The following is a 26,083-nucleotide window of genomic DNA, read 5'->3' as shown; positions in this document are numbered from 1 at the left end:
GCATGGTTTCTGTGATAAGGCGTAACATCAATCATGAAAAATATACTTTCTATTTTATCGTATAATATGATTTATGGGTTAATACTTTTATGAAGGCACAGTAACACTGTATTCAATCGAATGAAATGCAATAAAAACAGTAACGACGTATTTTTGTTACTTTCGCGTTAAGTTTCACTAGACTTACGTCGTTTTCACTTTTGGAATCGGAATTGTGAAGAGAAATATTATGAAATAAAAAAATTCAATCTGTTTAATTAAAAAAAATTCAAACTTTATCGACTCGTTCGTTCGATTCGTCTGGATAGTACCACCGACTCATTAGTTTTTCAAACGATAAATATCAATATCGGCATCTTAATATTGAATTGCTGGTTTCGGAATGACAATCTTAGTAACATGTTCGGTAGCGCGCAATCATTTCCTATAGAACCAATGGTTATGCGATAATGACCAGTTTGTATCTGTTATTAGTAAAAATATATATGTAAATTACATTTAAATTATTCGTTAACGCTTATCCTATTAATTAACAATATATTTAGTTAGAATTATAGAGACAGCAAGTAATATTAAAAATTGTTCAAAGACAAGATACATAATATTTTATGTTAATTTGACATTGACCGCTAACGATAAGTGAAAAAGGAATATGTTATGATGGAGGTCACAGATTTGTCACTCACTGGAACGTGTTGTGTGAGTATCGCGTGAGTAAGTTTATAAAAGGATTATAATATGAAATAAAATAGTTGTTGTTCAACGTGATTATTCTTTGTACCAAATAGTGTTATGAAACTTATTTGTAGTGAATGAGTTAGAAGGATTGATATCCTCTTTTGGCTCATTCTTAGACTAATTAAGTTTATAATTAAATCAATCAATTACTTATACATGCTATTTATTGTAAAACTTTTAGTTACATAGGTTTTATGTTATCTGTTAAAAATAAAGCTGTTATATTTCATTGTTACATGGGTTATAAATAAATAAAAACAAATATATTAGGTGCAGCACAAAGCGATCGCTACTAGCGACTTCTTCCTTTTTTTCATCTTCAGACAAGCTTTTAGTTTGGACATTTGACAATTGCAATCAGGATGATGCATTTACATAAATTTAAATTTTGATTTATGATGATATTATATTGAGTTTTGTCATACGCGGAAAAACATAACCACACATTTAATTGTGTTGTTTTTACATAAACGTTGGAAACAGATTGCTTATATTGAAAATAATAATATCAATAAAACTGTATCCTCTCGAGTTTTGTCTTTTATCGTCTGATACGTAGTAATTTTAAGGAAGTAAGTAATAAGATATTTATGTTTTTAATCTGTTCACAAATTATTTAAAAAATCCTTATTATTTTAGCAAGACTAATTGCTTACCAAACTACAGAAAATGAGTTAGTAGAAGCCAAATTACTAAATCGCAAAATGAAGTTTTTAAATTTACTTGAAATCATTGAATATTCAATTCAATGATTTCCTGTAACAAGAAAAGAGTAAAGAGAAATATAACTATTTAAAATTATTTTACTGTTTTCTTTAATTTTAAGATAAATATTGTTTTTAAAGATCTCTTGTTAACTGCCATCTCACATTACAACATGATTGCGGATGAAGCTACTTAATTATTTAAGATGTCTTGGAAAAATTACAAATTTAATAGGAATGTATTTTTTTAAGTGTTTTTATGAAGAATATTTAATTATTTGTGTTAATATCTATAAAACATTAAAATAATATTTTATTAAAAATAACCTTTTAATTTATAATTAAAAATAGTTCCTATTAATTTACTACTAATAATTTAATTGTTAATGTATAAGGCTTTTATCTAAATAAATTGGTAATTAACTTACAAGATTAATAATAAAATACAAGTAAGGTAATTTTGATCCCAAGGATATATATGAAAGAAGAATAACGACGCAGGCGCAGGATTCGCAAGCATTATCCGGTACTACCGTTACTAACGCAGTTATGTAAGAGTTCATTGACCCCATTGTAAACAATACTGGATCTACTACTTTGCTAACCTAACCTTTTTTGATATGACAAAGATAGTGAGTTTAGGTAAGTAAGAAAACGTGCTATATGATAAATACGAAATTATAATTATAAAGTGAAATAACTTGTTGTTTTTTAATTTATGTTTCCACCTATAATTAAATATTAACAATTGCAGGCCCAGTTACTGAAGTTTTAATTTCGAAAATCGAATAAGTTAACATTCAGTGTGCTTAAAACTTAAAATATACGTTCTTCGAGTAGGCTCTTACTACTTCGAAGTGTAGATGATACTGACAAGAATCAGAATTAAAGTCAGTAGTTACTCTTTGAGTAAGGATATTAATTAATTTTTAAGCATTCAAGGTAGCAGAACGTTTCAACTTTGCTATTTTATTTACCGCAACAATTTTCCTAAGTGAAGTTAGTTAAAAAAAAAAGTCTAGAAATCCTCTGTAAGCTCTATCTATTTTTCTGGCAGGTTCGTTTAAAGTTTTCATTCGCTGATAAAATAGTTTGCTTAAAACCAAGATCAAATTTTACTTTTTATATTAATTAAAAGGTGCTAATATCGAGTTCAAATGTGTTAAAAAATAGTTTTATATAAGAAAATGATAATTATTCATCGGATCTAAGAAATAAAAATCTCTCATTTTAATTTCATATATAATTATAAGTTTTGTTAAATGTTTTCAATATCTATCACGTCATTTGTCAAATACCTATACTGTGTTTCTAGAAGTCTACTCAAGCGAGCGTTCCAAACATTTGCTGTGTACGTATATATGTATGCATATCCTTAGACCAAATGCATCAAACTACACTTGTATCTATACACAGTGATCGTATCGTAGGTATTTTGTAAATGTAATTTAAATCGTAAGATTTTAATGATAATAACCGCCGGTTTACGTTCTATTCAAGGCTGTTCGATGTATTATTATATTAGGCACTTAATTTTACTAAGATAATAAATAAAAGTATGTTTATGTTCTTTAAAAGCGCTCAAACAGTTGGACTGGTTCTATATCGTGTTATTTACATAGAGAAATATATTTTTTTATTAATAGTTTCCGTCTTAGGCTTCGCCCGCATCTGTGCTGCCTCCCTCACGGACGTGTTATAAGGAAGTGAGTAGTCCTCTTCTGTACCCGTAACAACGTGTATGTAAAATTTTATAATGATCAGTTGAGTAATTAAGATGTAAGAGCGTAACAAACATACTCACTTATGCATGTAGGATAATATAATAGTAAGGATAAATTAAAAAGATACTGAATTTACTTTAAAGAACATCTAGCTCAAACATCAGTTATCGAAGCGGGCATCTAACAGCTAGTATGTCAATAATAATCGTACTCGGTTCAGAATGACGCAATTATTGTTTGATCTTCTTATATAGTTCATTATCATCCCGCGAAGCCTCAGAAACATCACATTACTTGATAAATAGTTTCCGCGTAATCATTTTATCATAGCAGAGGAGGTTTTCTCTGTATAAATTCCTTGATCGTTTAAAAATAATGCACATTTGCGATATTCAGGTATTCTAGTCAGGACAGGTAAGCATGAAAACTTATAGCCTGTGAATGTCCCACAGCTGGTTAATGCCCTTACCTCTCTGCTTACCGATAGCTCATTAGCAGCCATAGACATGATTTCTATCACTGATCCAGTTGCATTTCATATATATATATATATATATGTGAATGTCCCACAGCTGGTTAATGCCCTTACCTCTCTGCTTACCGATAGCTCATTAGCAGCCATAGACATGATTTCTATCACTGATCCAGTTGCATTTCATATATATATATATATATATATATATATATATATATATATATATATATATATATACAATAAGATACAATTGTACCATAAAATGAATGAAGTCTCAGTTTTGAAAACATTATATCTTTTTTGTCTTGTCTTGTAGGAAAAGCTTATACCCAAAGAAAAGATTTTGCATATTTTTAAGATTAAAGAGCGCGTGCAATTTCTTTTAAAGCATACTCAATGTTAAATCAACGCTGACGTAGAAAAACGCGTGACTATTACATATAATTATCTTACATGAAGTAAACTGTAAAGTTGTAAATCTTTATCATTTTTAGGTAATCCAACGGCTGTGTTGTGTGTAAAATGCATTTATAGAACGCATCACATCACTACATATTTTATCGTTATATGTTTTGAGGTAGTTTATATTAAGATGTAAAAAACAAATCAAATATAAACCATTGTTCACTATTAATACTATAATCTATCCCGATTTATTGTAATTTAAAAATAATAAATTATTGACAAAGATCATTACAAATGTACTGTCGCTGGTGAATTTCTAAATCGGATTGTACAAAATGACTGAGACGTTTTATAAAAAAAAATAATACCGCAATTTAGATCGTATTGAAATTGGAAAAAGACCTATTTCGGTAAGAACCTGGTGAACGCTATTAATAACATGTCATAAACTCTTTAAATACATTATTCAATCCAATAGTACTACAATATAAGAATATAATATGTATAAGAACAAACTCGAAACTCGCCGCAGAAAATAGTCGGGAATTGTCAAAAAATTATATGCGACTATAATAATTTAAAGTATATCTCCATAAGTCAGTTGTCAACATTTCACGAGTGAGTAATGAACTGAGTTCTCACAAATTACACTGCTGTTATCCGGTACGATTCGCTTCTCACCTACGATTTACTTAGATGATACTATGATAGTAATCTCCACGCAAGTACCAACAACAAAAATTTCAATTCGATTAGATTTTCTTATAGGACGGAAAATATAATTCCTAATAACCAGCCTATTTAGGCAAAATACATACAACAATGTAACGAGCAACAATTTCTTTTTAGTGTTTTACATTATGTTTAATAATGTATTTAAAACTTCGAAAACTAATATAATATGACATAAGCAAATACAACTTTTCAAAGGTGCTATTATGACTGCTATCGTAGTTTTGCTTCTGTTTAGGTTTAGATCACGTACGCCAAGGCCGAGACGGCACGTCGGTTAGGCCACACAGCGGACAAATATTTAAATCAAATACTACAAAACATACGACGCCTGTGACAAAGGGGCTTATGAATTAATTTCTCATGCATTTTCTGTTAAAATATTTTTGTTTTTATTTTTTATCTTAAAATGAAAACACTATTGATACCATAACTATTTTATTTTTAACAGCACTAATTTTAAAGTTAAACTTCATTTTGGGTGATACGAGTTAAAATTTAAAATTCAAATTCGAACCTATACGTTTTAAGTTAAAAATTTTACACTTTTTACGTTTTGAACGATTTAAAGTAATGAAGTTTCTTATATATAGGTGTATAGTTTGAGATATTTATAAAAATCGATTTAATTAAATGCTGTCAACAATCTGCGAACGTTTAATGAAAAATTGTGTAAAAGGTGAAAAGCACTTTAGAAGGCAATGTTTACGGTTTGCTAGTGATCTAAATGCAAATTATATTACTTTAGACGATACTTATTGAGTTAATAAAGATTGGCTGCGGATCGTGGCTCAAATACGTGAAATCTCCGCTTCAAGAATTGTTTCTACACTACAAACGTACTTCAAACGAGATAGCTTTGTTTGCTGCCTTTCGAAAACGAGATTAGGATAGAATTAGGATCGCGTAATTCTTTAATTGAACCCTATACTTCTTTGAAGAATAGGTATTATTTAGGATTCCAGATAAATATTGCTTCACTAAATATGTGTTTCACAGTTTTAAAAAAAAACATATTTTACTCTAAATGTAGAGAAATTATTAAAAGTGCAACAATGCAAAATATTAAATGATGCTATGTGTAAATAAATAAAAGCGGTTTCAAAATATGGGTAAGATTCTTATTTATTACTTGATGTTCAAACAATCTTAAGTACAGATAATTGTTTAACTCAGTCGATAATTAAACACACTCTGAACTCGTGTTGTTTTTTATCTTCAAATTATTTTTAGTCTTTTAGAACTAAATTAATTTACAATCGTTATTCAGGGAGTAATTAGTAAATGTATAATGACAGAAAGAGATAAATCTGTGCATAACTAAACACCATCTTAAGCGTTTATAAGTAAGACTGTTAGTAGTAATAGTATAATTACTTCTTACAAAGTACATACGTAGATTTGATAACGTTAATACCCATAAAACACGTAATTATACAACATAACGCATACGACTGATAGTAAACTATGTACTATAAATTGTATTGTAACAACAAAATTGTGAACTAATCCGCTGGCTATATGAATGTTATATCACTCCGCCGAAGTCACGAAAGCAATTTGAAGTTTTACTAATGTACATATAAACAATTAAGAACTTACTTGACGTTGTTACGCATGTTGTAATTATTGGTGATGTATTCTGCCTCCCCACTGCAAAGAAAAACATAATTAGTTTATTTAAAACATATATAAAAATGATAGAATATTTTGTTGTGAAAACGATGATTTTTAACAACAAAATACTAATCAGTATTTTGTTGTTAAAAATCATCGTATATTACACAAAAAAAGTTGCAGGAAACATAATTAAATAAAATATTATTTAAACAATTTATAATTTGATCGCCAATCGCTAGCTTGGAATGATTTTGCCGGTTGTTTGGTCCAACAACAACAAGACCCATGTGGGATGCAATTAGTAGGGTTTAAATATTGAATTATTTTAAATAATTTATACATTATCCATATAAAGTGAACAGTATAAATCTTATATTTATACTGTCACATCAGAATTTTACGATAATAAAACAAAATCTTCAATTGTTTAAATGACCTGAAGCTCAATAATCGTTGCGAGTACTTAAAGCAATACATTCCATTAGATTTATGTTTAAACACAAATAATAAACAGCATTACGACTGTATTTAAAAAAAAAAAATACACCCGAGGCTCTTGACGGCTTTTTTATTTGTAATCAAAGCGAGTTCCGACAGCAGCCGACAAAAATAAAGTCAAATACTTTTTTAATATTTAACTAGAACTTAAAATTTATTCAGTTCAGTCAGTAGAAATTAAGTTAATTCCAACGGTTCCAATACTTAGATCTAAATATTTATACTAAGCTTACCCTGCAGAAATGTATGTATAACGTTGATGATTTGAAATGATATAATAACTTTCTGTATTTTCAAACTGTACTTTTTAAGGTAAAGGTAAGTCATTTGTTAAATACACGTCATTTACATGAAATACCACTCAGTTGTATCTTCTATCCGTTTAGTTTATGTCAAATAGAATATAAGAATAAAAAATTGGTACAGTTATAACAACGTAAATTGTTTGTTTTTGATACAAATAAACGTAGTCCAAAACAATAATATTATAAGTGTCAATATAATTTATTTATTCATTAGAATCGTTGTAAGTATAAATCTTTACTAATATTATAAAATGCAAAAGTGAGTTTTTTTTAATAGTTTAATTTACTTGTGTATTTGCTGCGCTTTAACATCTTAACTACCTCAACCGATCATAATAAAATTTTGAATAGATTTATTAATAAAATTAAAAGATTTGTTCTTAAAATACATTAACTATATTCTTAATAAATCGAAAATATTTGCATGAATAGTATAAACTGCGACTTCACCCTTGTGAAGCAGATGCTTCACAAGGGTGCAGTCGCGCATGATGGGCAGATGCTTAGTACTCAAGATCATTTTCAGTAACCCTGATAACGTGTATGCAAAAAATCATAATGATTGATGGATAATTGTAGGCATGAGGGACATAACATCTTAGTTCCCAAGGTTAGTGACCACTTACCATCAGTTGGCCCATATTTTCGTCCACCTACATATCCCATAAAAAAAAGCAAGTCAAACAAACAAACAAGTTTTACATTTATGTAATATTAGTTACGATTTCGCTTAAAATTGTAACCGGGCCTTATGAGGCAATAATGATTCAAAGGATATTAGACAGTCTGAGATCGCATTGCATTTTTTATAACATTAAAAGACAAGTCATGATTGGCCTGGTGACACAGATGTTTAATCTCATCATATTCCGTGTAACGAGCAGTTTCCTACTTTGAAACGTTTGCGCTTTCCGCGGAAGACTGATTAAATGCAACCAACAGGTTTATGTCAAAGGATTTTGCCAATTATATTTTGTTCAAAATTATAATCCTTTTTTAAAATATCACTAATAAAAAATATTGCAAAACGAAAAAAAATATATTTACTGGTGGTGGACTTTGTGCAAGCTCGTTTGGATAGGTACCACCCACACATTAAATATTCTACCGCAAAATAGCAGTACTTGGTATTGTTGTGTTCCGGTTTGATGGGTAAGTGAGCCAGTGTAAAACTAGGCATGAGAGACATAACATCTTAGTTGCCAAGTTTAGTGGTGCATCGGTGATGTAAGCGATGGTTAACATTTCTGACAATGCCAATGTCTATGGGCGTTGGTGACCGCTTACCGTCAGGTGGCCCATATACTAGTCCACCTACCTATACTATAAAAAATGCCTACCTATGATATCAAAACTGTAATTACTAAAAGTGGTTTTTCTTAAATATATGCTGTGGGTTTTCAGAAACGTTACTTTGAATAAATGTATATTTGATTTTTTTAAACAAGATCTTCTCAGAAATTATAACCGGTCAGTGATCAGCAGTAACGTTTACGCCAAGCTGATCTCTCGGAGTCGGCAAACTTTCTAGTAATAATTGTAGTGCATTATAGGCCATTATGTATCTGGAGAATCACATGCGTTTAACGAATGCAGTAAAAACGTTTCATTGACTCTGGAACAAGCGTGGGACTGAATCTAAGCTCTAAAGTCTGATTCGTAAGAGTTTTTTTTTATATTATCCTTCATAGAGTAAAATTTATTTCAACTAAATGTTAATAATTTTATGTAAGTGTAAAAATTATAATTCCAATAAAACAATTTAAACGCGTATGAAAAATAATAAACCAGTTTCCCGATTTGTTACGGACATTTTTAACAGATCTTTTAATGGTAAATATAAAAATTTGATGTACAAAGTTTTAATGAAGAAATTATATATTTGTGATTTGAATATGACAATTTAGTGCTAAAAACGAGATTGTAAATCTTAATGGTTTTTTTAATTTTTTCAAATTATTGCTATTTAATATTTCTAAAGACTTACAAAAAAAATTGCCGGAAAAGATTTAAGTAGGTAAAATATATCGCATGGTTATGAACACCACGTCCTTCTATAATATTCAAATTATTTACTAATTTAAGTTTATACAAACCCGTCGAATGTTAACAATTTTCTTTAACTATTAAACACGATCCCGTATAAAAAACCAATTTTTTTATTACTTTATTACCTGCATAACTGCTACTTGACGTAATAAAATTCGTGAGTTTATTCCAAGGTGACGTTCGGTGGAGTATTTTATAATACTCAATAATATATACTAGGGACGCATTCCGTTTTAATCTTCTAATAGCACTATAGTAATTATGAGTGCATACTAACTAGTTCGCATGTAAATATATAATTGCAATGCTTTCGCGTGATACCGTTAATGATATGGTGATGAGGAGTGGCCATCACGTTCGGACAGTGTACTTCTTATAAATTACATAGATCGCGTGATTTTTATATGTCGGAATTAATTTAAATGTAACCATGCATTCGTCCTTGACTTAGCCTATGCCAGCATTGTTTTATTTAATTAACCTTATTAAAGTGACGCGTGTTTGTTTGAACATTTATAGCGGCAAATTGTTATAATGTTGATGTAATGTAATTATTAAATTATAAATGTCAAGTGCAATGTGGAAGCGCATTCGTATGTATATTTAATTGTTTAAGTTTAATCAACACGAAAAAATATGTAATAATGAAAATTAATTTCAAATTTAAGAAGAAATAAAGGTAACAAGTAGTATTAAGGTTTGTGTATTAAAGGGTATAAATTCGCTACAAGCAAATTGTGAATACGAAAACCATGTCAAAAGTTCCGAGAGAGGATTATTTTCTAGGTGCAAGGGTTTGGTGCAAGTCCCTCTGATATTCTACTGCTAAATAGCAATACTTAGTATTGTTGCGTTTGGGTTGGAAGGGTGAGGGAAACTTAAAATTAACATCTTAGTTTCCAAGATTTGTGGCGTATTGGCAATGGACGGTGGTAACCACTTAACATCAGATGGGCCATTTGCAAGTCTACCTGCCTATACCATAAAAATAAATTAGAACCAGTTTTGTCCCTGTTACCCTACTGACTTCCTAAGTTTTGATTAACCCTTAATAATCCGTGTCGCCGCCAATCTGAAGTAGAATATTTTATATTCTGTAACTTAAATAGTTTAAAGAATATTACGACTATAAAAATAATATGTAAATACACATACAATACATATACCCTGATTATTAATTGATGTAAGTGCTCATGGTATTCCATGGGATGCGTGACACTACTTGATTAAACCGTCCACGTGTTACCGGATCGCCTTGACTTGTTACTGAGGTCAATCAAAAAAACCTGTTAGTGTTGGCTAGTTTAGTGCCAGAATATATTTTTAAAGGTAGATATTAATTCTTTTCTCAATACAGAAAAACAAGAAATGAATCGGACTGGTTTTATTGCATTTGAAGTGGATTGCGTTAGAAACTTCTAATATGATTTCTATGATAAATATCCTAATAAAATAAATTCTACCACCTAGATATTTTATTAAATATTATAATTTATAGAATACAGGCTTAGTCTTTTGTATTTAGATTTATATAAAACGGTCGTGGTTTTATTTTTATTAAAACAAAGAAATGAGAACAGTTCAACCAATTATTTTCGGCTTTACGGCGCTTTAAGGCGATTTTATCATGATTAATAACAAATTAGATATAATGTATTTTTAAGGATTTTTATTAAAATAATCTGTTGTATGAAATATATTTTACAACCTACAGTTGGTAACAGTATACCATGTACTTACCTCGCAAGAACTCAATAAAACTCATTATTTTATCAAATGCATAAACGGAATAGGATCTTTTTCATTTAATTGTAACCTTTCTTGTAATAAATTAATTTATTCTATAAGTAGACTTCCTTAAATACTATATACTGTGAAATTATATTAAAAATCAAATTAACTTAATGCGTTACTATTTGTGTTTTAAATTTTCATTACAAAAAAATTATTGTTGTATGCATTTTTATAGAAAAAAAATTGACATTTACGATAACAAATAATCATTTTTAAAAATCATTGTTGATCGCTATGACCTTAGACCGTCTGAGTTACGTGGAAGAGGTAAATACTTCGTTATTGGACTCTTTTTTTTCTGTTGAGAGGGTGCGTAGAATAACACTAAGCAGGCATACTTGAGATTCGCGAAAATATTTCTACTGTGAAAAGCAATTAATGATGACGTTTCATTTTTATTTTTTATCAATCATATTTTTATATGAAAATCATAAGATGACTTAACAAATATACTTTATAAATAATAATAACAATACTATCGAAACTAGCACGCTTCAATTTTATGACACTTATTTTAAATAACATTGAAACTTATAAATCGATGTTATTGTTCTTTTAGAGTATATAGGCTGGCCACAGGTGGCTGCTATAATAAACTTTATTGTTCAGTTGGCATATAAAATTTATTGTTTTAAAATTTTCACGACTGCTGAATCTCAAAATACGTTACCGGCTTCTGGTCTACATTTGGTTACAATGAAAACAAAAGTAAATTTTAATTGAATACAATTAAACTATGACTGGATATATAAACTTGTATCGGGTAAAACCATTTCATATTTTTTCTGCATTCAAAATAAAAGTAAAAACCAATATTCTACTTAAATCATGATGATTATGATTCATATACGATTCCGATTTTGGTGCTTGACGTGAGATATAAGGATTTTACGTCTGCGTAATTAATTCATTTGTATGCTATATAATTAATAAGAAAAATCTTAACCTCTTAATTTTAAGTTTTTATCTTGACGTAGTATTAATTAATTAATCTTACGCGTAGGTAACGAATTTTTTTTAATTTAATATAGTGGTTTGTGAGTTTAATAAGCTGTCTGTGCGGTGCGAATGATTGCACACGACTATCGTATATACCAGCTTATTGATTTAAAGTGCAAAGTATCGGAACTATTTGGGAATTTCATCAAAATGATAAGTAAACAAATTATTTACTCAATAACATATATTCGAAATATTTTTATATTTTTACAAGAAGGTAAGTGTTTTTGAATCAGCTTCGCAATAATTCTATCGAAGAGTCAACGAGAAACTCAAGATTTAATTAAATTAATTGGATAAGATTAAGTTTATTACAATCGTAATATGATAAAGAGTGTCTATAAGATTGTTTTATTACAATTTTGATGTTTATTTAATGACAGTTGAAAAGGCGACTGAAAATGCGAATTGTTATTAAATTAATTATATACCCGTACGTATTCTTCAGCCAAAAATGAATAAATCTTGCGATGACGAAATTACAATTTCTAACCACCCCTATTCATAGATAAGAGGAAAAACAATACTTCCGGAGTGTTTCTCAGCTGTAAACACCGATTTGTAGCTGGCAATTAATTAATATTAGATGAACTCAGCCCCTGTTCAACTTTAGCTTACAAAGGATAGAACTCATTAATAAGGATAATTTTATCTCGCTGTAATTTTATTTAATAATAACAAGAACACAAGAATAATTTAATTAATTAATATATTTTTCTACGAGTTTAAAATTATTACTTAGAGAAAAATATTATATCATATTTTATAGAATGTTATCCGATAATACTATTTGAAAATAATATTTATTAAAAGGAAGACTGGCGTTAATTAATTAGCTTGTAAAACAAGTAAAGCTTCATAAAAGACGTGCTTAACAAGCAATCCGGATTATATCTTTTAATGATTTTAATTGTTGTGTAATAAATTATATTCGCCATTTTGTAAACGTTTTGTGTTGCTGTTAACATCGAGAAAATTATTTTTAGTTATGTCTGCATTTTGCAACAATAGAAACAAATGTAAGCACGGATGTCAAACAGTAACAATGGTAGCCCCTTAAATGTTTCACAGTTCGACAAAGTCGTTCCCTCCTTGTTAGGGAGGTTACCACGTAAAACAACTATAACTACTCATTAAAATCATGTGTACCTATTTGTAAACTCGTAAGTTTCGGGGGCGTTGCCGAAGTTGACTCGACAGAGTGCACAACAAGATACTATTGTATGTATAAGTTAGGAACATATCTAACTAGTTAAATAAGCCCCGGTTCCACACGTGTAGAATGAGGGCCCACATAGAAGGTTTATGTAGAAGGATAGATTTACAAAGGAAAAAATCTTGCTCGTTGGGCAAGGAACCGTCTCTAAGAGGGGTCGCTCTCCGATCCGTCGCAGTGGTAGTGAGTAAGAATATATATATATAACATAAGTAGGTTCATTTCTGAAGGTATCCACTGCTTGAAAAACCGTCCTCATACAGACACAGAATAACTTAAAAAATATTTCGTCACTATCCGATAAAAGGCTTAGGATCGCATAGAGGGCAAACATACAAACATTCATTTATTTAATTATAATTTCCACTCGAACAGTAATTTGACATTATTATTAAATCAATTGAAATATGAGTGAGGATTCGCTATTGTAAAAATTCCGCACAAATAAAAACGCTAACCACTCGTTCTACTATTAAGACGATTATTAACAAAATTGTTTTAAGCAGTATATTTATAATAAAAACGTAAATTATTTTCGTTTAATCGCAAACCGATAAATAAATAAATCGATATTCGTCTATGAATTTAAGAAGCTTTTTGGCATACGTCTATCAAGCGAATTGATAGTGTAAGGCTGGGATCGCGGACCAATAAATCAATAACGAATTGAAAGCGATCATTATTGTGCGATTGTAGATGGGCGTTGTAAATGAATGACGCATTTCGTTTTCGCTCATTGAAGTCTACTGGGTGGCCACGTTACAGCAGCCGTCTTCGGATGCCTCAAAAATTCAAATATAATCATATACTGACTTGAATCCTGTAGTCTTTACTTTCTTAGACTTATTACAAAATACTACTTATAATTAATACAAGTCAATATATTTTAAGCAGGATCGAATTAAACTAATGCTCCGCAGCCCAGAAATGGTCACGATTATTTTTTTAACCGGACAATAAAATATTTTCATATTTTCCATACTTTTTATTTTGTATTTACTATATAGTGCATTTTTTATATTAAAAACTCATAATCTCCTTATCTTTTGGAGGCCCCGGCACTAAAGTGCCTATTCTTCTCTGTTTAATCCGACCTCGATTTAAAATGTTGTACACATTTATTATCGCCTTCTGTAATTAAAGATTCACCGTCCAGCGTTATTATTTAATTTTTTAATTATTTAATCAATTGGTTCATTCGTCTCCTATTGCTCAATAAAATAAAGCATTAAAAGAAATCATCCTCGTGCTAAAACAATTATGCCTTATAGTTTAACTTATTCGACACGTCTTAAAATACAGCCATTTCTTTCACATGTGCGAGCTAAAAAAAAGTTAGCATATCGTATAATTCTATTCAAAGTAAATCCAACATTTAGGTTCTTGTACATGCCAATTATGTACGCGAAATCGCTACAAAATTTGTGACTTAGTCTAGACTAGTCCAGTGATTTTTCAAATCAGAATTTAAGGCATTTTTATTAATATTTTACATATCTAAATTAAGAATTAAAATTATAAATGCCGAAAAAATGGTCACCTACAATTTCCGTGGTATTTTTATTTGTATTTGTATTATACCAACTTTTAGCGACTTATGACATATATGACATATGTTAGCGGGCGACTATCTAACATAACTTGATTAAAGTAATATAGTGTAGTTAAATATATATATATACCGATATATAAAAACTAGTTGTTACAAACCGTTATATTATTTAGATAACATTTGGATAGCAAATAGACTTTCAAGTATCGCAGTATTTTTATTGGATACTTACGAGTAGAAAGCCTTGCGTGTTATTTTCCTGATTGGTATTATTAAATAAACAGTTAATATTTAGCTAGGAACTTTTATGATCTTAGAACATTTGAAACGTGTACTGCATTAAATTTCAAATATAAACGTCTGATTTTAATACGCAGTATTTGAAACTCGTTTATACATTTACGTTTATACTGCGACACTAAAATTCTTTTACTATGACAAGTCGATCCTCTCGTGGCTTTAATAAGCAACTGTGTAATGAAATTACACATGCGCCATTCTCATTAAAGTAGATGCGTTTATATTCATAGGTATAAATATTATAATGGTGTAACACGATTTTAGTGCCCAGAATGGAAAATCAAAAGTAGAACGGAGAAGCAAATGAAAATGTATCGTCGAATCTTATTGACACCGATCTTAATCCGTTTGAGATACGGAATAGGTTAAATGTAGAAAATGTGGTTTTTAACTTAACGACCTTTTAATTTGTTTTTATAAATAGAAGAAAACTTTATCATTAGTTAAATACAAGGTAAATATTGATAAATTTTGTTGCCAGACTGCCGTCGCCGTAACAGCCTGTGAATGTCCCACTGCTGGGCTAAAGGCCTCCTCTCCTCTTTTTGAGGAGAAGGTTTGGAGCTTATTCCACCACGCTACTCCAATGCGGGTTGGTAGAATTCACATGTGGCAGAATTTCAGTGAAATTAGACACATGCAGGTTTCCTCACGATGTTTTCCTTCACCGTAAAGCACGAGATGAATTATAATCACAAATTAAGCACATGAAAATTCAGTGGTGCTTGCCCGGGTTTGAACCCACGATCATCGGTTAAGATTCACGCGTTCTTACCACAGGGCCATCTCGGCTGCCTCCACTTTATTCGATATCAATATGTTTTATTATATTATGTAGGTTACTATCGAGACACTCATTAAAGAGCTTAACTCTCTTTACTTTGACATTTACATTTACATTGAGAAATAACAATTTTTATTTTACACCGATTATTTTCACATATTTTTTTAAGGAGGTTTAATATTTCTGTTATGAAGCATAAATGACACCTTAATCATATTAATATTAACAGCATATTATGCATATTTTAATGAATGAAAAAATTAATGATTGATTAATATAAATGATTCCGTAAATGTCTTTGATCATGAAAGGAGAGCAAATCGTTTGAGATTCATAAGACCACATCGTAACGATAATTATTTATGTCATCACAATGTCAAATTGATAAAAATGAACGTAATGCATTGATGGTGTAGCGTAGAATGTTTACTACCGTTTCGGTTTTACGATGATGGGGCGAATCGATAATATAAAATATCGACATTTTTATGGTTGACTAGTGTTGTTCGCCTGAAGATCGTGACGCACCGATCGCAAAGATGGGGCACTTGAAAGCTGTAGGAAATAAATATACCTTCAGAATCATATTCGCTTTGTTTATGGTGTAGAAGTCGTATTGCGTCTGTGATATACTGCGCTCTTCATACATAATGTTCGATTTGAATACAATAGTAAAAGCGATCACGATTGAGTAAAGTAGCGAATTAATGTGTGTGAAATAACCTATTTATTTCTCAGCTACTTTCTTCACAATTGTCATTAAACTTTTTCTACATATTTATCATATTCTACATATTTTTTGTAAAGCAAATAATGTATATGTAAATATTCCTACATTAAAGTGAAATGTATATAATTAGTAAATTATCTAAATAAATAAATAAACTGGGCGAGGTTTTCTCAAATAGATACTCAACAAATACTTCAGAACGAAGTAAATTCATTCGTGTTAGAACCTCATGGTATATTTCTGTCAACTTTACAGTTCAATCCGAATACATAGTTTATGTATAGTTAAATTTTATTTATTCACTGATTTGAGAGTTTTTTTTATTAGTCCATTCAGGAGTGGGTAGCGTATAATGTGTTTTTTATATAAGTTTTATTTTATTTTATGATTTTGATTTTCACTATCAAATCTCAGTTTTATAAATAGCGTCAAGGTTATAAGTTATATGTAACCACGACTGCGTTCCTAAAAAAATACTAATATATTTACAGAAAGGGATAAGGATAGATGGATCATAGAATTAAAAGCCTTGGCTTGAAACTATCCGTGTGCGGAGTTTCACGATTGTCGGAAAACTTAACAGATAAGCAAATTCAAATTACATATATAATTTAACAAGTATTTTGATCTCACAATGCTTAGCATTTTCCTAATCAGCTCTTATGTTACGTAAAGCATATTTCCTGGATATATTTATTTGTCGACATCGTTAAAATAATTTTTCAAAGCAGTATTTTATTGTAAATTTATATATTATAATAAAAAGAACAACCTACGTCAAAAATGACATTCATTTCTCCTGCTACCAACGTATTGGAAAAAATATAATAATAATACATAACAATGTATCATGTGATAACTTGAGTTTGTATCACAAATCATTTGTGATACTTTTCTTTATGTTAAAATAATGTGATGTGTTTGTTTATGTTTCAATAACAACTGTGCCATTTCACAAGCATTTAGTATGTAAATTGTTAGTCAGTCTTTCGAGGTGGAGTCTCCCAGATAATTAGCGCTTTTTTTACAATAAAGCAAATTATTATAAAACAACAATTAGGTATCTTGATTTTTGTTTTTAATGAAATCTCGTAGGTATCTATTACGAAATAATAAAATATACGAAAATCATATGAAAGATTATAACCATCCAACTTCGTTCCTACCATTTTCCTTAAATAAACAACATATAATAGATTTAAATGAAATTTAAAGTACACATAAGCTACTTTTCTCGCTGGGTAAAAGCTTCGCAGAAGTATTCCTTACCGAATGTTTACAAGTCACGCTTGAATTATATATTGTAACTGCCAGGGCACTGACAAAGTGGAATTATCGTAAATATGTAAAATAACATAACCCTTTTTATTATATTAAGCGCTTTGGAATATAAAACGAGAGAAAAACAAATATATTATTATTATTTTTTGTAATTATTTCACTTTCATTCAATTGTTGAGGAGCCGACTAATTGGAGGAATTAATAGGGAGTAATTCCTATAAATAGTAAGTGTTCTTAAAAAACATAAGAATAAAGAATAAGTATATAAAATGTTTATAATTTTAGTCGAATACCGCGAATTCGTTTTTAAAGCAAGAAACCTTGTACACGAATAAAAAGGTTAGCAGGCAAAGAGTGAACACACATTTTAAGTGAACATTAGTTTTCCTTGTTTTCTCAAGTTCTTAGCCTTCACTGTGATTCCCCGCGAGGATCGTTTCAATTCAAGATCGCGGTGTATTTCAATCAGTCATATCCTACTTCTAATTTATATGTATTATTTCTACTAAAGCATTCAAAGCAACTCCTTAAGATATATTTATACAGAAATTCGTTCATCAAATGATTAAATAATAACCTTGTTCACTTTTTATGTAAGGAGCATGAAGCGTATCAAAAGTTTAGGCATAAAAAGTGTGCCTGACGAACAGCTATGGCATTTTCAAAAGATCAGTAAATCCTCATTTGCTTAGTAGGCGTAGATATGATTCTGGAGTAGATGTTCAATAAAAATAAAAAATAAACGAACAATACCGATGTTCTTCTGATTCTTCTCTCTCTCTTTCATTCATTAGGGGTTGGTGCGCAAGTTTTTCATTTCCATTCATCTATCTATATATCTATCTTCAATTACTCTCACCCTCCTCTTTCCCACATATGTCATGCTCTTTTTTTCGATTCTTCTCTTACATAATAAGTAACCATCCATATCTAATATTCATTTTGTTACATATCAATACGCACGTATGTATGTTCATACCATGATAATCTATTTATTTTCAGCTTTTGTGTCACGGAAGCTTCTATCAAACACCCTCTTGCGAACTGATTTCGTATTCTGTACAATCTCCTCACTGAACAGATCCGTCTCAACGTTGTAATCTTGGCAGAATGCATTTGCCATTCATTCGTCACCTCTATAGCCCAACACTCCGATCCCTGTGACAGAAGTTGCCACAAAAGGAATCGCGTGGGTAGCAAGTTTTACTGGTGGTAGGGCTTTGTGCAAGCTCGTCTGGGTAGGTACCACCCACTCATCAGATATTCTACCGCAAAACAGCAATACTTGATATTGTTGTGTTCCGGTTTGAAGGGTGAGTGAGCCAGTGTAATTACAGGCACAAGGGACATAAAATCTTAGTTCCCAAGGTTGGTGGCGCATTGGATATGTAAGCGATGGTTGACATTTCTTACAATGCCAATGTCTAAGAGCGTTGGTGACCACTTACCATCAGGTGGCCCATATGCTCGTCCGCCTTCCTATTCTATAAAAAAAAAAAAAAGTCATCCTTGTGACCAGTCTCCATTTATCTAACCTTCATAAAAATGACTGTAATACACAATTATATAAATTCTTATTTATAATTGAATTTATGTAATATTTATGAAAAACAATACTTATTCGTAATTTTTTATCATTTGTATAATCTGGTTTCGAATTTGCTTTAAATAAATAAAGTTAACCATTAGGTTACGTTTTTTAATCTCAGTAAGCTAGTTTAATGAAACATAAAATATATAAGAGAGATACAACAGTTTGGTACTTCGAGGAATATGGATACGTTGTTGAATAAATAATCTTAACAAACGGCACGTGAAGTTAATATGTATGAAATTGTATTTTATCTGAATATAATATGAACATAATTAATCATAATATGAATATAATAAACAGATTTATTATTAATTCATATAAAGAGCGCTCTAATTACTCGGTACATTTTGAATTAATTAGCGTCGATGAATACGCCTGGAGGATAAACATTTTGTGATAGTTTCTTATTTATATATTTATAACATATCGAAATAATATATTTTGCACGATTATCAAAAAGATAAAGAATGATTTAAATGTTAATTCGTTAAACATTTACTGTATTGCGTTTTATGTTTAAAATCCCATGACGAGTCAGCCACCAAAACTAATTTACACACCAGAGAGAATAATAACTTAGTTTTCAGTACAAAGTTATAAATAAAATATAAAATAAATCAAATGATAAATGTAAACAATACGTAGTAAATTACGTCGACGGCAAAATTTAATAACAGTTAGTTCGTCGCGCTGAATCGTGACTGGAATTTTAGGGAAAAACACATATGAGGAGTTTAATTTACAGGCTTAGGTGCTGAATAATGACTCGAAACGAAATGATAAATATAAATACACCAAAGCTATTATATCTTCAGTTGCAAATAACACAATACGGCACATCCCGCACGTCAGTCGCTTACTTCTGATATTTGTTTTTGTATACACACAAAGCCTTCGATCGCCGATTGAAATGAGCATAAAGAACAGACAAGATAAAAACTTATATTCGCATTGTGTTTGCTCTGTTAAACGTCAATTAAGAATATTATAACATAATTATTACAAAAGTTTTAAGCTATAAATTTGTACTACGAATTTAAATTACATTATTTGATATATAATTTTATCAGTATTTATAAAGAAATTTAAATTTCTTAAAATATATAAATATATATATCCGCTTAATATATAACTAATTGATATCTCTTGGAATAAGATTTATTTATTATATTATATTAAAATCCTTAAAATCTTGCATGAATACATTTTTAATGTATACATGCAAGATTTTATATTTCAATTAAAAAAAATTAAAAATATAGTGCTTCTCCTTTCGATACGTTTGCCGTTATTACTGCAAGCCTTTTGTCTTGTTCGAAATTAAAAAAATATTATTAATTAACTAGAAATACAGAACTAACTAGAAAAACATAAAGCTCTAGCGTGGATAAAACTCTAAGCCGTCTTCTTTCCTAGCAGTGTGGTACGCTCTTACTGTACTCGTATACTACAACTTACTTAGCAATGACCTTTTAAAATAAGTTTTTGTCTAAATTCACAATATCAATAAAGAGGTTCCGTATCGCTAAAAACGTTGCGGTTTCGTAACAAAAACCATACACAAATAAATAACTTGTTTAAAATTGTTACAAGTACTTAGCACAATTTACAGAAAAAATAAAACATTATCGGCCCTTCTAAAATATACCGTATTGTTTGTACTTAAAGATTGAATATTCAATAAATTAGCTCGATCTATAAGATCGTTTAATAAAACGTAAAAACCGAAGGTGAAAAAAAATATATTTTTTGTTGTCCTACGTCAGACGCCGTATTTAATAAGATCTTTCTAATTTGCAACTGTTGGCTTAATTATCATATTTCCAGGAAAATTGTTTAATATAACATAATGTGATGCCATTAAGCTTGAAATTATGTATATGTATAAATAGATGTGTTTAATACTTTTTTTTAATTGTAAAACAATATCAGACTGATTACCTACCGACTGTCCTAACTTATCTTCATTGACAATAGCAATCAGTATAAAATGCCCATTCCTTAAACCGTCAATGCGTCGTCCAACGTGATCATGGATGTTTATAGGTGGAATTTAGAGGTGGAATAGCTAGTAAGGTAAGGTAGTTGGTTGTAGTAGTAACAAATTCATATTTATATACTCAATTAAGTACCATTACGCTTCTTATTGAAAGTCAAATTAAAAACTACCTATTACGTTTCGGAAAGGAAAATACCCAGACCTCAGAAGAACCGACAATAAAAACTCGGCTGTTGTTTTTTTTATCAGTATTTATAATTGACACTTATAGATTTTTCTATCGGATTATTTTATAAACGCACAGTCAAAACTATTTAGCCTAGAACGCTGAAAATTGGAACGTGGGTTTTTATAACGTAGCAACCGCTACGAAAGGGTTTTGGACATTTCATCTTTAAGTGAGGAAATGGAGCAGTGACTTTGTATAAATTTAATCCGTGCGAAGTCGGGACGGGCAGTAGTTTTTAATATAAACTACTCAGAGGGGTTTGTACAAAGCTATACCAGGAGTACATTTTCTGACTGATGCAATTTTTAATTTTAAGACAAGTTGTTACCTGCTTGTAAGGTTTCTTCAATTTATATCGACACATTCATACATTTTTCATAATTAAGGTAGTATACGTCTAACATTTTATTGGTATTAATTGGTAGTTTATTGGTATTAATATTTCGATTATTTATGTTAATTAAATTTTATTTTAAAAAGTAAATACAGTTCATGTAAAAATATATACATACCTATAGTAAATTTACAAATGTAATAATAATAATAATTTATTTACACACCCAAAAGATTCATGTACACAATTTGTTTGCAGTATTATCTAACTCTAATGTTTTTATTAACATTAGCAGCACTATTGGTGGATCTCTGACTCCGAAACTAATATAATTGTAATTGTACAGCAAAATTTTAAAATAGATCGGAGTAGAAAATTTAAAATGAAATAAAATTGTAATGTATTGCATTTTATACTATGTAAGTATGCAAGGTCAGCATTGTCACGAGAACGAATAAACATTTTCTGAAATAATTAACATATAAATGTGAAAGTTATTGTCTTATTTACACGGCTTAACGGCTGAACCGAAATAATCAAGTACTAAATCGCAAACCGTCGTGAACTTTATCACACGGATAGTTTTATGTACTAATTGCTGTGTTATGTAACTCTATGCAAATTATACTTTATCTAATATATTTAGTTCGAATTTTAATTGAGACTATGGACATACTATCATAGATCATAGTTTTGTTTGTTTGTATGTTTGTCTTTTCTGGGTTCACGCAAAAACTACTGATACGATTGATTTTGCAGTTTCATATAAATTTAGTTAATGGTCTCAATCTGGAAATAGGCTGTAGTGTTAATATGCTAGATTTTTTTATGAGATTTAGCTTATTATTTTCACAAATTATTGAACCTTATCAAAATAAATAACATATTAATTGGGAACTATTTATATAGCTAAATATATTGTTCTTGGCAATTCATACCGGTAGGCTGTGTGTTTCGCTATCTCTATCCCCTCACGCAGTGCATCCGTGGCATTTTCAGTCTAAGCCTTGGTTTATATTTTCCAAGCGACCCGCCCGACTTCGTCAGAAAATGATATAAGTTACTCGTAAGCTTTCTTTTATATAAATGTTATATTTTAATATTTCTTTGAAATATTATTTTAGATTGGGTAAGTAGTTTTTGAGTTTCTTTATAATATTAGTATAGACAAGCTGTTCTCGACGGTTTCACTCCCATCAAAATATACTACGTCAACCCCGGAGTGCGTTTTTAAATAGTCTATAAACATTCTTAATAAATGGGCTCAGGTGATGCAATATATATTTTTCAGTCCTAACGCTTTCATACAAACTAACCCTATTAACATATATTATTATAAACACATGTATATCTTGTTATCTATAATGCACTTAAACTAACCTTACGTTCTTCTTGTGATGTGCCTTGATCTCTACTCTTATATTTCTATACTTTGACAATCGGATACCTTATATATATTCTGTTACGGGAACTATTATTTCCTTTCACTTACTAAGTAACTATTATTTAGTTCCTATTGTTTGATATCGATCAATGTGTTTTTCCTTATTTCAAATTTAATGTAAGTTGTGTATAAGTAACATCGTTGAAATGCATTTTTAGGTTTCTTCATAAGATATGGAGTACGTGAATTTTAACCGATTACGGGTTAAAATTCTGGTGTAACGTGTACAAACATGCAACGATTTTAAACTTTTCGTTATTGAGAGTCTGTTCAGCCGTGGGACGTGGGAATGTAGGTACGTTAAATGTTACTTATAAATCTTCTTACTTTTATATTATTTATATATTAAACTATAGTGATTATATATTTCATATAAATGATTTTCGTTTACATCTATTTTTGTTAAATATCGTATTCATGTAATAAGATATCAAAAAGTAACACAAAGCAAATCATATCTAATCTGCCAACATGGAACAAATAAATTCGCCTTCTGTTATAGGATACGGTTATAACTTTTGACATTCGTTATATTTTAGTTGCATAGAATACAGAACGCATTCGATTTTCGAAACAAGTACCTAACAATGTTAAATATTTTTCGGTAATTTCAGAAATTATGGGCAAATGTCAGATTTACTATTTTAACCAAATACTGAACCTCAATTAGTTACCATTCAGGCTAAATTAAATTATTAATGACTGAATAAATAAATAATTATCTCGATAAGTGCAACGAAGCTCGTTGACATAATTCGAAACGCTTTACGATTTTATGTATTACTAATGAATTAAAAATGAAGTAGCATTTAAAAGTTAGGAATTTGCATGAAAATTACAATAATATGACAGAATTATTTTGTTAAAGTATATATGTTTGAATATACAAACATTATAAATACTCATAGAAAATATTTTCTCAGTATGCTACATCACTTGACGCTCCAATTTTATCATTTCACGCACTCAATTTAATTTTACGAACATTTTTAAAATATTAAATTGTTAAAACATTTGTTTTTTTTTATATATAATAAGGTTTTTTTACAAAATTTAATTATGCCTTCAGTGTGTTTCGTTTCTTAAAATAATAATCGAAACAAAATCCTTTGTTAAAATAGCAAGTAGATAGAAATGTACTCCATATTGTGCTCAACAGCGGAAGCTTCTCTTTAATTGGACGGATTTACCGATGAATTTCGACATACGTTTTTTTGGAATCCGAAAGTGTACTTTATTTACCCTCTGATTCTGATGTTTTCTCAGGCTTCGTATTGTTTAAATTCTCCTGCACTGGGATCAATATTTACTCGAAAGCGGACGAGAAGCGTTACATTAATTTAATTATCTATATATTTTTTTTAATTTCATCTTTTTTTTTATTAATTATAAAAATATTAATATGGTGATTATTTTGATTGGAAATTACGTTCTTTATTTTATTTTATATAAATAAAAAAGGGATAAACAAAACGGTACATCTGAAATACAAGTTTTATTCCTACATTATTTTATTCTTACAAACTATACATTTAAATATTTACTATATATAAATATACAATCGCATCGTATATATTTTATAATTTTTCTTTTCCAAGAAAGTTTTGTTTTACATTCTTACAGAAATGATTATATTGCGAAATTATATTGTAAAATTGTAAAAGCTTACAAAAACATATTTACACGAATGTAAATCCGATCAATTCGCTTTGAAGATTGTGAATAATTTATATTCAAAAGACTCGTTTTTTCAACTCTTACTTAAATTAACTCTGAACTTTTTTTAATATAGATCCGGAAAGATAATATCAATAAATAACATATACATTTTGATAAAATACAAATTGCAGTTTTAAAGTGTAAAAATCCAGTGACAGCTTCGACGAGAGAGGGTACTTGTTGCATTACGAAATATAGTGAGTTTGCTTTCACATCCTCATATAACAGTTATTAAGTATAGTTACGTGATTTTAAATTTATATTATAAATGATAACGATTCCATTAGTAATATAAAACGAGGCAAAAATGAAACGCCCCTGTTAATAAAACGTTTTTTTTAGAAACAAATTAAATTTCATACATAATTAACATTATTCGCGTTGCAGAGCAATTATATTATAAAAATTAACATTGCTCACCTCATAGAGACGGAAGAGAAACGAGATGGTTGAAAGAGCGCGGACGGCGCGCGGGCTTCGGACAAGTCGCGGATCGCGAACTGAGTGACCGCGTCTTGGCTCTGATCGGCTCACCTGTCGTGGCCGTTACTGCTCTCGATCGCGGTGCGACTGAGTCGCGCGCCCGCTCGGCATTCGCTTTTATACATTTCCCCTTCTCGGCTGTTTTTCTTGTCCCGGCAACCCTAAGCACATCCAACTAAAAACTAAAACACCTATAAATCCTTGTTCTACGATGTTACCCGATAGAATATTCAGAGAAGGTCGAACTAATTGGTATTAAACAGTTATATATTAAACATAAAGTGGTGGATCCCCGGAATAACTAAAATGAAATATATAAATAATAACTACCTATTGTACTTTCAGTGCCAATAATATTTTGATTGGGATTATAG

General features: G+C 29.8%; 1 protein-coding gene across 4 annotated transcripts in view; it reads right to left on the bottom strand.

The window, feature by feature from the left end:
* LOC126780774 (neprilysin-2) overlaps positions 1-25,791 on the bottom strand; it is a 43,299-nt gene extending 17,508 nt beyond the window's left edge. For all 4 annotated transcript variants that reach the window (XM_050505467.1, XM_050505468.1, XM_050505470.1 and 1 more), the window contains exons 1-2: positions 25,647-25,791; positions 6,381-6,431 (exon numbers count right to left, since the gene is read on the bottom strand). In XM_050505467.1, coding sequence (XP_050361424.1) covers positions 6,381-6,431; positions 25,647-25,651 — 56 coding nt within the window. In that variant the 5' untranslated portion in view covers positions 25,652-25,791. The remainder of the gene's footprint in view (positions 1-6,380; positions 6,432-25,646) is intronic.
* Between the last annotated feature and the right edge of the window lie 292 nt (positions 25,792-26,083).

This window comes from Nymphalis io, chromosome Z, assembly GCF_905147045.1.
Source record: "Nymphalis io chromosome Z, ilAglIoxx1.1, whole genome shotgun sequence".
Classification (NCBI taxonomy): domain Eukaryota; kingdom Metazoa; phylum Arthropoda; class Insecta; order Lepidoptera; family Nymphalidae; genus Nymphalis; species Nymphalis io.
This window is presented reverse-complemented; position numbering and strand designations above follow the sequence as displayed.